We start from the raw sequence: 13,791 nt of genomic DNA, 5'->3' as shown, positions 1-13,791 counted from the left end.
AAACTTCCCCTGAGGCAATGATAAAACCCAAGGCCCAGAAAACAACACAGGAAAAGCCCCCAGAAGTTGAGCACAACTTTAAAACGCTATTCTTCCTCACCTTTTTTTCCCAACTGGAATTTCAAAATAAGTTATGCCCTCCTCTGTTGCAACTCTCGCTGGTCAAAACAAGGAAGTGGTGACTTTTCTGCTGGTCACGCAGCTGTTAAAAACCTCGGCACCTGGCACAGAATTCCTCCTTTTAATTATTTAATAATTAAGTCCTTACACTTAATGATTTTTAGCTGCCAGACTGAGAGCCCCCTTAAGCCTGTCTGATCAGCCCAGAACCTCATGTCTTAACCAGAGGCCCAATTTGAACGCATAAAAGTCACAAGCCTTGTGGTGAAGTCCTAGCACAGGGACCACTTTCGGTTTTCTAGCTGGTTGCTCGCTTCTCTTTTTCTAAAGAGCTTACGAAAGGGAAAAAAAACAAACTCTGTGCCGTGCAATGTTTGTGCGAGCAGGAATGGAGGAGGGAGCAATTGTGCAAACTTGTAACTTCTCTAGGCCAGTGGAAATCCCCAGAAACAAGTCTGGACTTCTATTACTTCACCTTGAGAAACCACAGTGTTTTGAGAACCACTTTTCCTCTGTTCTGTCGATTCCAGCGGCCCGTTCTCTGGCCCAGCATTTCTCGACCTTGGCAACTTCAAGATGCCTGGACCTCAACTCCCAGAATTCCCCAGCCAGGGGAATTCTGGGAGTTGAGGTCCAGGCATCTTGAAGTTGCCAAGGTCGAGAAACGCTGGTTTAATGAGAAGCCAGGCTGAGTTCTCCTATCCTTTGTCCCCGGATCACAAATTACAATGCCCAGGCACTGAACCCCCGTTAAGCCGGCCATTGGTGGGCAAAGCAGCCACAATCGGCCAGGTTCGCACGACGGAGCCAGCCAGCCGCTCCCTCCTCTGCCCGCCTTCCTGGCAGCCCCCTGACCGATGTCAGCGAGAGTGGCCGCCGACAGCGCAGGGGCCTGGCGCGCGCCGCCAGGCTTCGCCCGGCTCGCTGCCCGGCCAGGAGGGCGGCGGGGCGCGGCCAACCCGGTGGGGCACGCCGACGCCGACGCCTCGAGGGCGCTCGGCGTCGGGGCGCTCTCGCCCGGCGGCGGTTTAGAATGATGCCGCGGGGGAGAGTTTCGGACGTTCCCCGGGCGCGGGGTCCAGGGCGCCGCATCAGGCAGCCGGCAGAGCGAGGGAGCCGGCCGGCCGCTGGCTAAGGTGTTCACCGGGCGGGAGGGCAAGACAGACAGACAGACAGACAGACAGACAGACGGAAAGAAAGAAAGAAAGAAAGAAAGAAAGAAAGAAAGAAAGAAAGAAAGAAAGAAAGAAAGAAAGAAAGAAAGAAAGAAAGAAAGAAAGAAAGAAAGAAAGAAAGAAAGAAAGAAAGAAAGAAAGAAAGAAAGCCAGGCCTCCGCCTCCGCCCCCCGCGGGAGTCTCGCTGTCTGACCCGAGTTCTTGAACTGGTTTCTCTGGTTTAGTAAGCGATTAACTTCCCCGCCCCCTCGCGCCCCGCTGGCGAGACGCCTCGCCTCCCGGGCAGAGCGCGGAGAAGCAGGACGCGCCGGTGCGCCAGCGCTGCGGGAGCCAGCCAGGCAGCCGAGCACCCCGCTCTCTGTCCTCCCCTTCCCAGCCTTGCGGCAGCGGTCAGGCGCCCCGAGCCCTTAGCGCGACCCGGTGCGGTCCTGCTTGCTTCAGCCCTCGAAGGGCGAGCGCGGAAGCGGAGCGGGAAACCGAGCCGTCGGACCGCCATGGCGCAGTTTGGCCCGCGGGGTTGGCTGCTGGCCGTGGCCTTAAGCGCGACCCTCCGCGTCTGTCAGGCAGGTGAGTCAAATCGCGGGACCTCCTTGGAAAGGCAGGCAGGCAGGCAGGCTGGGTAGGTGGGTGCGTGCGTGGGTTCACACCCCAGAAGAGGCTCGAAGCCCCGGTGGGTTGTGCGAACCCAGCCCCTGGGGTCGGTCAGAAGTTGGGTTAAGGGGTAAACCGCGGGTCGGCAGATGGTGGATGAGAATGTTGTGCCAAGGCAGCCAGACTCTTGTACAGGAAAACAGTTCCTGAAAAGTCACCTGAGGAGGATGCAACCCCAGATCCCTTCCAGATGTTTAGGACCCCAACTTCTGCTAGTCTCAGTGGGCATGGCCAGGAATGATCTCAGAAAGCATCCGTAGACCTCTAGGTTACCTAACTCCTCAGTTAAGTATGCTGAATTAGCAGGGGGGAGAACAAGCTTTGAATCCCTATGAAGCTCACCGAAAGTCAGTTTAATGCCTCAGGCCATGACATGGTTGCTTATAATCTTGGTTTGTTGGGTGAGGAATGGTTGGATGAGTTCACCTTTCACTAAGCCATATACCATAATCCACAAAAGACTGGGTCCACACAAACAGCTAAACCAAAACCGAGTAAGCGACTTTTGTTGTCTTAAGCCCTAGTGTAGTCAACCCTTAGGTGCTGAATCAAGTAGGCAGAGGTTGAAGTCCATCCTCAGCCATGGAAGTTGATTGGGTGACTTTGAGCCTGTTGTGATCGTCAGCTGAGCCTACTTCGCAGGGTTTGATTGATGATGTGCCATCAAGTCATTTTTGACTGCTAGTGACCAAATAGATCATTGTTGTCCAAACTTGGCCACTTTAAGATGAGTGGACTTCAACTCCCAGAATTCCCAAGCCAGCCATGCTGGCTGGGGAATTCTGGGAGTTGAAGTCCACTCATCTTAAAGTGGCCAAGTTTGGACAACACTGACATAGATAGATCTTCTCCATGACAATCTCGCTCTAACCTGGTGTTTCAGGTCTTCCAACGCTATACTCATTGCTACTGTCACCAAGTCCACCCCCCTGGCTGCTGGTCGTTGTCTTCTTCTCTTTCCTTCCACCTTCTCCAGCATTAGAGCCTTCTCCAGAGAGCTAGGTCTTCACATAATATGTCCAAAGTAGGATCATTTGAACCTGGTCATTTGTGCCTCAAGTGAGCACTCTGGGTGGATTTGTTTGATGCCCTATTTGTTTATTTTCTTGGCTGTCCATGGTCTTCTCTGGAGTCTTCTCCAACACCAAAGTTCAAAGGCATCAATGCTCTTCCTATCTGCTTCTTCGAAGCCCAACTTTTGCGTCTGTAAAGTGCTACAGGGAATACCATGGGTTGTGCAATTCTGATCGTTGTAGGTATAGACCAGCAAAGATTTTGTAAACTGGTTTGAGGTCTTGAAAGAAAGGCGGAATATAAATCTGACAGATAACCTCCAAGGTTAAAACGAGGGAGAGCAAAGGTGGGTTGTGACGTTTTCTGTTGGGTTTACCATCTCTTGAACCTGCTCACGTACCTCTGTTTGGTGGTAGGACAGACGTTTTGCACATAGAAAGCACTGGTTTAGTCGCTGGAAGGAGGTAAGGCAGGTCATGGGAAAACATCTGTATCTACAAACCAGAAACCGATCACAATCCGACGGGTGCATTTTGGTCTCAAGCAGTTTCCTACTTTCTTAGCAACAGCAGTTCAGTGTTGACATTTCTGAGAGGGGGAGCTTTTCGTGGTCAGAGATAAGGGGAAGGGCAGCGTCTTTTCTTCCTCCTGCGTGCCTCAAACTGTTAGAGCAGTGTTTCTCAACCTCGGCAACTTTAAGATGGGTGGACTTCAACTCCCAGAAGCCCCCAGCCAGCTGGCTGGGGGCTTCTGGGAGTTGAAGTCCACCCATCTTAAAGTTGCCGAGGTCGAGAAACACTGTGTTAGAGGCACAGGAGCAAAACTGATACAGAAAGGTGGCAACCTTCTTTCCCAGCTTCACAGAAACCTCAGTTTCAGCCTGGCCTAACTGATCTGGCTGGGACATTTGGTGAGTAGAGCTATCATTTAAAAGCCAGTTAAGCGTGCTTTGCTTGGCCTTTGAGTGTGGCAGAGGTCCATTTGGATGAAAGGGGCAGATTTCAGGCTTGTAAAATCTACGTGAAGAAAACATTCAGCAGGATAAATAGAGAAGGGGAAGAAGGAGGCTGTTATTAAGAAACGGGAGTAGGAAGTCCTGAATTATCCCCAGCGAAGCATCCAGAATTCAGTTTTGTCGCAAGTTTTCCTTGGTTGCACTGAACATCACGGCAAGGTTAAAACCCTGAATTCTTGAATTAGGTTGGTTTGTTGGTTGGACTGATACCCTGTCTTTGGTTAGTACCCGAAGGCAGCGTACATGTTGTCTGCAGGAAGGGTCAAAATCTGCAAGCGCAGGGTTGCAATTTTGTAAATTTTGAGCACTTCCCTCTTTTTCCCACAGCAACCTGGGAGGGCTAAGGAAGTGTGACTAGCCCAGAGTCACCCATGAAGCTTCTAAAAGTGAGGATAATCAGAACCTGGGTCTCCCTGATGTCACTCCAACACCAATCTCCCTGAGCCCTAACCGTGCCATACCCAAAACTGCCTAATGTTCCAGTGTCAGAGGCAAGCCAGACCGGCAAGAATGCCATTTGGTGGTCTTATCTCTACCAAGAGTCCATCCGGTGGCTTTAGACTAGCCAGTTTCTCCCAACCTCAGTTCCCAGTTTTTAAATTTGGGGACCCCAGATGCTGCTCTGTAGGGTTGTTGCCAAGAGCACAATAGGATGAGTTCCGCAGATCTGCAAGGCTGATTAGTAAAAAGAGAATTTGGGGCAACAGGCCTGCTTGAAGGTTTTGGTTTGCCATCCTCTTGCTGAGCGATCGGGGTAGCAGCAAGGGGACCCTGATTGATTATGTGCCATCCACTTGGTGTCGACTCTTAGCAGCTACATAGATCGATTTTCTCCACTACAGTCCATCCCTAACCTGGCCTTTCAGCAATTTCAATGGTGCCCCCATCGCCACTAACTGAGTCCATCCCCCTGGCCTCTGGTTGTCCTCTTCTTCTCTTTCCTTCCACCTTTCCCAGCATTACAGCCTTCTCCAGAGAGCTGGGCCTTCGCATCCTGTGTCCAAAGTAGGATCATTTGAGCCTGGTCATTTGTGCCTCCGGGGAGAACTCCAGGTTGATTTGTTCAGTGATCCTGTGACCTGGTTCCTTGGCCGTCCATGGTCTTCTCTATGAGATTGTTGTCCATGCTCTCTGAGTTGAGCTGAAGGGTGGAGAGTAAGAAACAAGAGCCTCAGGGTGTGGCTTGGAGGATGGGAAGAAAGCAAGCGCTTAACAGTCTTAATCTGCAGTGGGAGGGAAGGGGGGGGACGCTGCAAGGTAAAAATGACTGCAGGCAGAAAAGAGAGGCTGAGGGAGAACTTATTCCTGTCCTTACAACTTTATAATACAGGATTCCCCACCATCCGCCTGAGTGACCAGGAGGGCCCTATCCTTGAGGGCAGCAACTTGACTCTGGAATGCCTGATCGATGATGGGGACGATCTGTCTGAATTCACCTTCCAGAAATATAGCAAGGTCGGTTCACCAAGGAATTTGCTTCAGCTGATACTTGCCCCTAACAAGCAAGCCTTCCCACGCCCTCTGTTAGGGATGCTGCGCTGCTGTGGCCCGTGACTTACCGAGCACCAGGGAGGCACAACCCAAAAACGAACCAACCATGTGTAGCCCTTGAGAGGTAGATTTTAAGATCCCTTTCTCACCTCGCTGATAAGCTGTTGGTTTTTGATCAAGCCACAGTTGGTTCTGCATGACCTATTAAATCACCATTCACAAACTTCAATACTGGATTCACAGAGGCAAGTATCTTGCTCAGGTCCTCACCAAAGCCTTCCTCAAAGTAATACCCTCTGGAGCAGTGTTTCTCAACCTTCCCAATTCCAAGATGTGTGGACTTCAACTCCCAGAATTCCCCAGCCACTGTACATTGACATTGTACAGAACTTAGAGCTCAGGTCCTAGGGGATGAAACCCCCCCCCCAAATTTCTACCAAGCTATAATTTTTAGTTGTGACAGAAGCAGAAAATGTGATACACAGGGAGCAAGTAATCATATCAATCGTATTTAATTCATTGATCTTCATGTTCATTCAAATGGAAAATTATGTCTTGGCTTGAACGCCTTGCAACTCTGGAGCATGCGCTCCCAGTCATATCATTTAAAGATCAAGTGTAACTCTTAGTTTGAAAAAAGTTGAGCACTTTTGGTTTAGTTTAACTCTATGTTATGCATGAAGTTGTGGAGTTATGGCTTAACCAACAAGCCATAGTTAAACATCCTTTCTTCCTGAATTACCATGTCTGTGCTACATCTGTGGCTGATTTAATCAATATGTATACCTAGACTCCCAATGTCATTGCCTGGTATTGCAAAGATTTAGCTTTAAATGAAGTGCCCTGAAGTCTGCGATGCTATGACTTTACTGAGATGAGATGCTCTGCTCAGAAAAGGATTCTGTTGCCCTCCTCAGCTGTAAGCAAGGAAGAGCGCGCCCTTCCTGGTTAAGGCTGATGAGCAACATAGGTGTTTCTCCTCTCTCCAGTGGCTGCACTCCTGGATCTCTTTGGATAAAACTCATGAATTGCGTTGCTGGTTTTATGATGTTGCTGTGAGTCGTGACAACGGGCGCCTCCTGCTGAAGATCAGTGACCTCCAATCCTGGCACGCCGGACCCTATCGCTGCGCTCGCATGAATGCCACCAACAACAACACCGTCTCCAACGAACTGGACGTGCACCTGGAGTGTACGTGGGGTTTTTATTCCCCTTCTAGCCACCAGAGGGCAGTAGATAAACAGGAGATGAGGACTAGGAGATTGTGCTATCCGTTCCTTAGACTGCACCCCGCAGTGTACCCGTATCCTTGCAGTCTGCAGTAGAGTGTATCGCTGAAGAAGGCAGAGAATGAAAAGAGAGGGATTTGAAATGCCAATACGGAGCACATTTACGAGCGGAGGAAAAAAACATTCTCGCAGGCATGGTTGATCTCAGCCGGCACGGCTCCATTAACAGGACAGATTTAGAAGCAGAAGCAATCTATCTGGAGCCCTGCCCGTCCTTTACAGAATCATATATGCGGGGCGGGGGGTGGGAGAGCTAGACGGAGAAGTGCTTCTGAGACCCAGCAGCTGAGCCCCTGAGCCTCGCCCAGCTGGCGTTTCAAATTGAGAAGGGGCAGGGGGTGATGGAAAACAAGGAGGGCCGACTTTCCCTTTCTTCTCCCCTTCCCCCAGATCTGCACAGCGTCTTTGTCGGCCATTTGAATACCTGGTGTGGGACCATTGGCGATTCCATCACGGTCCTCGAAGGCAGTGACCTTCAGCTTCAGTGTTTGGCAGATGCCTCCCAGCCGCCGCTTTACGAGTGGACCCGAGAGGTGAGGGACCAGAAGCAACACTTGTGCGCACGTGCACACACACACACACACACACACCCTAGTGCCCCCTCCACACACACCCAGGAAGGAAGAGGTTCAAAGACCCTGAGGTCTTTTAAGACAGCTTTAAAAGCTTGGTTCTTCCAGCAGACCCTTGCTAGCCAAGCTTAGGATTAATCTTGGTTAATCCTGGTTACTTTTCTTTGCCCTTTAGTGTAGGTTGTGCATTCAGGCTGTTGGCTTGGTTCATGGTCCAGTGTTTCTTGGCCTCAGCAACTTTCAGATGTGTGGACTTCAACTCCCAGAATCCCCCAGCCAGCCTTGGGAGTTGGTCCATACATCTGAAAGTTGCTGAGGCCGAGAAACACTATTGTGATTCTAGATGTTACAAACCAACATTAGCAGTATGGCGTTTTAATTCCTTTTGTACGCTTTGTATTTCCTTCCCTGGTGGTTTGGCTTTATTCATTCTCTCTCAGTTCCTTTTCCTGATGTGTTTTTAAAGTCCCGTATGTCACCTTGAGTCATCCCAATTAGGTGGCTCATAAACCGAATCCCATAAAGGAAACAACAGTCCCGCTCTGTGGCAGAGCCCTGGTTTGCAGTCCCCGAATATGCAAATTCCCCAAAAATGCAAATTCCCCAAATATGGCTGGAAAAACTCAGGCCTGAAACACAGGACCGCTGTGTCTGGCATTCAGGCGGTTGGGTTAGTTCATGGTTCTTGGGGTTGCATGGATGGACTAATTCAGTGACCGTGGGCAATGTTATTTATATCTTCGGCCAGTGGCCAGCCCAAAATCAGGAGAAGGACCTTGTCTGGCTAACACATTCTCCGAAGCTTTCCTGAGCTACAGTTCACTTCATCAGATGCTCCATTTCATGAGATGTAGGTCACAACACTTCTGAATAAAATTTGTGAAGTCAGAAAAAGATTCCTCCTGATTTTGGCTACCGGACACTAACATGGCTCTCTTCCAGGGACCATCTTGATCCAATGCACCAAACTGGGTGAACCAAACACGGTTGCTGTGTTCACGTCCCACATAAACCCTGGGATGGCCTGGTTCACAAAAGATGGTGGGGGGTGTTTACAGTGGCTGTGTGGTGTGAGGACGGATTCTGCCACTGACTCTGGTTATTTTTGTTCTAAAATGATTACTGATGGTTTTATATGTTTGTACATTGGTTTTTTAACTTGCTCTTATTGTATTGTTTTTACCTGTTGTGAGCCACCCAAAGTCGCTTAGGAGATGGGCGGCCACACAAATCAAATAGATAACAACAACAGTGAGTGGCCCACTGCGTTAACCAATCCCACATTAGTCAAACCGAGTGGGTTTTTACAATGCCCAGTTATGGAAAACAACTTTCTGTGTTGGTGCACACACCAGCCAGAACCAAAAGTTGGGGAGGAGAAGTTTCTTAAACATAGTTCTTCTGCTCCAGGTCTTCTTATGGCAGTGTTGTCCAAACTTGGCCACTTTAAGATGAGTGGACTTCAACTCCCAGAATTCCCCAGCCAGCCATGCTGGCTGGGGAATTCTGGGAGTTGAAGTCCACTCAAAGTGGCCAAGTTTGGACAACACTGTCTTATGGCAACCTTTCCCAAATCAGCTGCTCAGGTATCAGAAAGCTGGTGGGGTTTCATAGCATCATCTTGCAGATCAAAAGCTTTCTTTTGACGGTTCTTTTTTTCTCCTGCAACAGGGGGATGACTGGATCCTGCCCTCTAGTTCCTTAAGCCTCACCAAGATAACCGAGGAGCAAGCTGGGACCTATACTTGCCAGGCCCACCATCCAACTTTGCCCCAGCTGAGCAAGAGCAAGTCAATCCATTTGCATGTGGAGGGCAGCAAGCGCAGCTTTACTTTTGGTGAGAACCCCTGAGTTTGGATGTTCAGTTATGGTGCCTGGCCATGTGGTATCTTCCAGATAGCTTGTGAGAACGCCCAGGAAGAGAGGCCACCAGGAGTCAGGACCCTTGTGTAGATCCATCATCTTTAATTAGGAGCTGTGCCCCACAGCAGTGGCCCTTAGGCCCGACCAAACCCTTTTTTCTTCTCCTGCTGCCCCAACCAACAATATTTATGGCCCAGCCCTGTTCATGATTACCTGGAAGTTAAATCCTGCTGTTTAGTAGGAGTTACTTGTAGGCACCTGTCTGTAGGACTGAGCTCTTAGGTGGTTCCCACAAGAGACTCAGCTGAAATGTATTTGGCTAAGGCTTAGCTTGCTGTGTGGACTCAACCACGGTGGCTTGCAAAATATAGTTCATGGCCTAGTAAGTAACATGAAACCAACCTACCAAGGTTTCTTCAACAAACTATGATCAAACAATGACCTAGCATGATATAGGAACCAGACTATTGGCTTGGATCTAGATTTCGTCAGCCAGGCCTCGTTCAACCTTCAAGTCGAAAGAGCCATAAAACGCGTGCCCCTGACTGAATCAGTAGGACTATTTTTAGGGGTGATTAAGGCTCCTATCAAATTTACCTTGTCAAAGTGATCTGTGACCCTCAGCCAAGGTACTTAATTTGTACACAGCCTTTCTTTTCACAATGGCAGCGGGGCAGACAATATAAGCATCTCCCAGGATCCAGACACTCCGCAGACACTCCCCGTAGCCTGGCACCTCTTTTCTGGGAGAAACCTAAAAGCACCCTCTGAAACCAGCCCAGCCTAATGTGAAGAAGGCCTAATGTGAAGAAGGCCTTTTAATAACAGCGTGGCTGTTTAATAACAGCGTTTCCCTGTGGGTGATCCCATGGCACGGAGGACTGCCTTTCTCTGCCCTCCGATGGAGCAGACGGGTGGAGGGCACCCGGCCGGTCCCTGTTTCTTGGTTGATCCTTTGTCTCTTCCAGATTCCGTGCTGTCATTCAGCACCCCAATGCTGGCCCTGGCTGTGGCGCTGCCAGCTGTGCTGTTGCTGCTGCTGATCTTGGTGTTTGCCTTCCTCATCCCCCGTCACCGGGCAGCCGCCATGAAGAAAATGGCCTTGTGAGTGTCACAGGGGATTTGGGGGCTGTGGTGGATTTGAAATTCTTTCCGACTCAAAATTCAGCCCATCCCACCCAAGGACATTCACGTCGTATTTATATAGCCGCCCATCTCACAATCAGGTGACTCTGGGCAGCGTACAACAAAGTTAAAAACAAAATGCAGAAATTCATATTCATATTATTACTATTGAAAACATTAAAATGATAAAAGGCACAAAACAGAATAAAACAGAATAAAAAAGAGAGTAGGCGAAGAGGAGGTGTTAATTATACTGGAGCCATCTCAATATTCGCCAGTCCCCTGGGGCCCCCAGGCCCGCTGACCCAGCCAGGTCTTGAGGGACCTCCAGAAAGCTAAAAGGGATGAGGCCAGCCTCACTTCTGGGGGAAGGATGTCCCATAAAGTGGGGGCCACAGCAGAAAAGTCCCACTGTCTAGGACCTGCCAAATGAAACTCCCTAGTTGCTGGGACCTGCAGCATGCCCTCTCTGCTGGATCTGGTGGGACAGGCAGATTCAGTCGGGGAGAGGCGGTCCCTCAAAAATAAAATATAGATGAAATCTGTAGAGATTGTTTTACCTTTCCAAAAAGTAGAGCCTGAAGTTTGTTCCGTCTACAACGAGATGCAGAGAATCCAGTTCCAGCTTAAGCATTGTTCTCTCTTTAGGGATTTCTTTGGGTCTTCCTGCTGCTGAATTTACGGAGACCTGTTGACATACCTCTGGGAAGTGATGATACATGAACAAGCATCGAGGAGCCCGTACCATCGTTTGCATCATTCCCCACCCCAGCTTAGGCCATGTCTTTTTCCGTTCATGTATTTATGCATCAGTGGGGAGAATATGCTAACATGGGTCTTTTCTTTTTAGGGAAGAATCTGGCCAGCGCACCCCAATTTACAAAGGCAGCCTTGATTCTGTGCCTTCTGTGGTGGGGGACACCCAGCCATTGGTGATGTGAAGCAGAAGCACAGGTTAATAAACTTGTCTAGCATGCTTTCCTATCCATTTCTTCTGAAATCCTGGGAAAATCTGTTCATTCTTGTTCGTTCTTCAGTGCAGATGTTCATAAAGAGTATAAACAATTTCACAAAATACGTTGTTTTGGGAGAAATGGGCAGACTTTGTCCTTGATATATTGGTATCTGGAGAGCAGTCTGATAATTCACATATCTACTGAGTGTTTTAGAAACGCTCCCCCAGGGCGTCGCCTGAGGTTAGCCCAACTACAGAATTCAGGCAATTTAAAAGGGGAGAGGGGCTTCTTTTACAAATGCCATTTGTACATTAAAAAAAAAAAAGCTTGGGAAGCTATTCTCTCAAAATATCCTTGAACAGATTTTTAGTAGTAAGGAAAACAGATGTAACAAGCCGTGGGAAAAACAAAGAAGGCTTATTAAAAAAAATTGAGATTGTCTGGCTCCTCTTTACAATGCAGAGAGAGACAGGATGGTAAGCATTATCTACAGTGGGGCTTAAAAGTTGGTGAACCCTTCTGAATGTTCAATATTCCTCCATAAATAGGACCTAAAACGTGATCTGTTCTCCACACAAGTCCTAAAACTAGATAAAGAGAACATTTTCCGCAATAAATCAATGAACAAGTATAATGTTTTTTTGACCCCTTTGTTTAATTGGATTCCCTTTGTCTGGTTTCAGGACTTGTGTGGAGAACAGATCACATTTTAGGTCCTATTTATGCGTGAATATTGGACATTCAGAAGGGTTCACAAACTTTTAAGCACCACTGTACAAGTTGGAGCAGCGGGATGCTTTTCCTGGAGCTGATTAGGGTTTCCCCATGGAGTTGTTTGGGTTTATTATACCAGTTGGCACTAGTTGGAGAGTAGGGTTTGATAATTCCTGTGTATCTGGAGAATGTCAGCCTAGGGACTGTTCAGGAAAGATCGAGAGTCCTTCTAAATCAGCACTTTTCAAACTTGGCAACTTTAAGATGCGTGGGCTTCAACGCCCAGAATTCCCCACCCAGTGGGGAATTCTGGGCGTTGAAGTCCACGCATCTTAAAGTTGCCAAGTTTGAAAAGCACCGAGCCAACAGATCCATTGGAACCACCACCAGCTGTGTTAATAACCTTTTTTTTTTTCTTTCCATCAGGATGAAATGGATCTTTTGTTTTCAATTTCAAGATCCAACTTTTTTCCTTTTTGATTGTGGAGCAGTGGCAATATCTTCAGTCTACAGTAACAGATTGTTTTGTGTATATTTGGGGCATTTGTTATCTTGATTTTTTTAGGGGGACCTGTTTGGAATAATTGAGGGGGGAGTAGTGATGTTGGGGTTCCTATGGATCTCTCCCTTCCAGCTACTCTAGCTGCTTTTTACCTGCCATTCTGTTACCCTTTCTAGACTGAATTTTCCTGCTGCTCGCTTCGCAAATGCCTACCCTGACCAATGTTAACCCATTTCCTGTTTGGATGGATGGATCTCTTTAAACTTTTTAACTTAGAGTAAATGGATAAAGGGTAAGGACCGGGGACATTACACACTTGGCAGAGTTGTCGAAAATAAATAAACATGGGCTCTTTTTATGCTCACCCTTGTTCTCCAGCAGAAGACATGTTGTATTAAAGAGAACCCTTTTTTAAAAAAAAAAATTATATCCAAGACAGGAAGACTCTTATCGTTAAAGAGAAGGCTGAAATTCAAGAAGCAAGAGAGGATCCGACCCTCCAAAATGGGGTGGGCAGGGGGAGATGAACATTGTATTTTGTTTTTGGGGTTTGGGGTGTATTCTGCACCCGCCCCCCAATTTCACTCAGGGCCCTCTGCAGCAGTCCGCCAATATATTTTAGCCTTTTCTGCAAAATGCAGCTTTGGAAACATGGAGGGATAAATAATCACTAGGCACTGAGGCTCGCAGATGGGGTACAATCTTGCAGAAAGTCTCCCTCTCTTTGACCTGTGGTCTACTCAAACGTCCGATCCATTTGGGTTTTCTTTCTTCCTCCTTTTACCCTCTTCCTGTGACCCAGAGTCCTCTGCAGCCCTGCATCGAAACCTAGAGGAGTTGTTTTTTTGTTTTTTGGTTGGTTAGAGCTTTGTGATAAGTCTTAAGGTAATACGCCTTGAATTTCGGTTGTGCTTTGCTATTATTTGCATGCCAGCACATGTGGGGGGTGGCGGCGTACAGAGGAACAAGTATATATCACGCTGTCTCTGCACCATGCAGTTTAAATGTCCCCCCATCCAGCACTTCCTTTCATCAAAATAAAATATAACAGAATCTTGCCATGGTGGCTGTTTGGAGCGAGTGACATCAGGGTTTTTTCCCCCCTTTTATCACCCGCACTCTCTACGGCGCCCGAGGGGGCCATAAACCAGGCCAAGCCAAAGACAGACACAGAGCAGTGTTCCCCCAACTTCTACAGAAACCAGCCGTAAAAGGCCTCTGTTGGATATTAAGCCCTAATAAAAAAAACACGCCATCTCTTCCGTCTCTGTGTATGTCAGAGGCAGGGCCTCTACATCATGCAA

The 13,791-nt window shown here is 48.3% G+C and overlaps 1 protein-coding gene across 2 annotated transcripts; it reads left to right on the top strand.

Annotated features, from left to right (window-relative positions):
* Nucleotides 1-1,552: 1,552 nt before the first annotated feature.
* LOC103052909 (opioid-binding protein/cell adhesion molecule homolog) lies at nt 1,553-13,544 on the top strand. 2 transcript variants are annotated; one of them, XM_007427269.4, is made up of 8 exons: nt 1,554-1,862; nt 5,306-5,430; nt 6,456-6,657; nt 7,146-7,288; nt 8,999-9,164; nt 10,159-10,294; nt 11,166-11,269; nt 12,412-13,544. In XM_007427269.4, the coding sequence occupies exons 1-7, from the start codon at nt 1,790-1,792 to the stop codon at nt 11,254-11,256; spliced, it is 936 nt and encodes a 311-aa protein (XP_007427331.1). In that variant the 5' UTR covers nt 1,554-1,789; the 3' UTR covers nt 11,257-11,269; nt 12,412-13,544. The 2 variants fall into 2 exon arrangements, with proteins under 2 accessions (XP_087996046.1, XP_007427331.1); XM_088139920.1 differs by lacking the exons at nt 11,166-11,269; nt 12,412-13,544 and adding an exon at nt 10,964-11,133 and having other exon boundaries at nt 1,553-1,862.
* The last annotated feature ends 247 nt before the right edge of the window (nt 13,545-13,791 follow it).

The sequence above is a fragment of the Python bivittatus genome, unplaced genomic scaffold (assembly GCF_059951505.1).
Source record: "Python bivittatus isolate LINGU-HERP-01145 unplaced genomic scaffold, Pbiv_v1 ctg000310_np1212, whole genome shotgun sequence".
NCBI lineage: Eukaryota > Metazoa > Chordata > Lepidosauria > Squamata > Pythonidae > Python > Python bivittatus.
Note: the sequence above shows the minus strand (reverse complement) of the source record. Positions and strands in the feature narration are given on the sequence as shown.

Coding starts and splice junctions, on each gene's coding strand:
- LOC103052909 (XM_007427269.4), top strand. CDS start 1,790: ATGGCGCAGTTTGGCCCGCGGGGTTGGCTGCTGGCCGTGGCCTTAAGC. Junction 1,863..5,305: donor CCTCCGCGTCTGTCAGGCAG/GTGAGTCAAATC, acceptor TTTATAATACAG/GATTCCCCACCATCCGCCTG. Junction 10,295..11,165: donor GCCATGAAGAAAATGGCCTT/GTGAGTGTCACA, acceptor TTTTCTTTTTAG/GGAAGAATCTGGCCAGCGCA.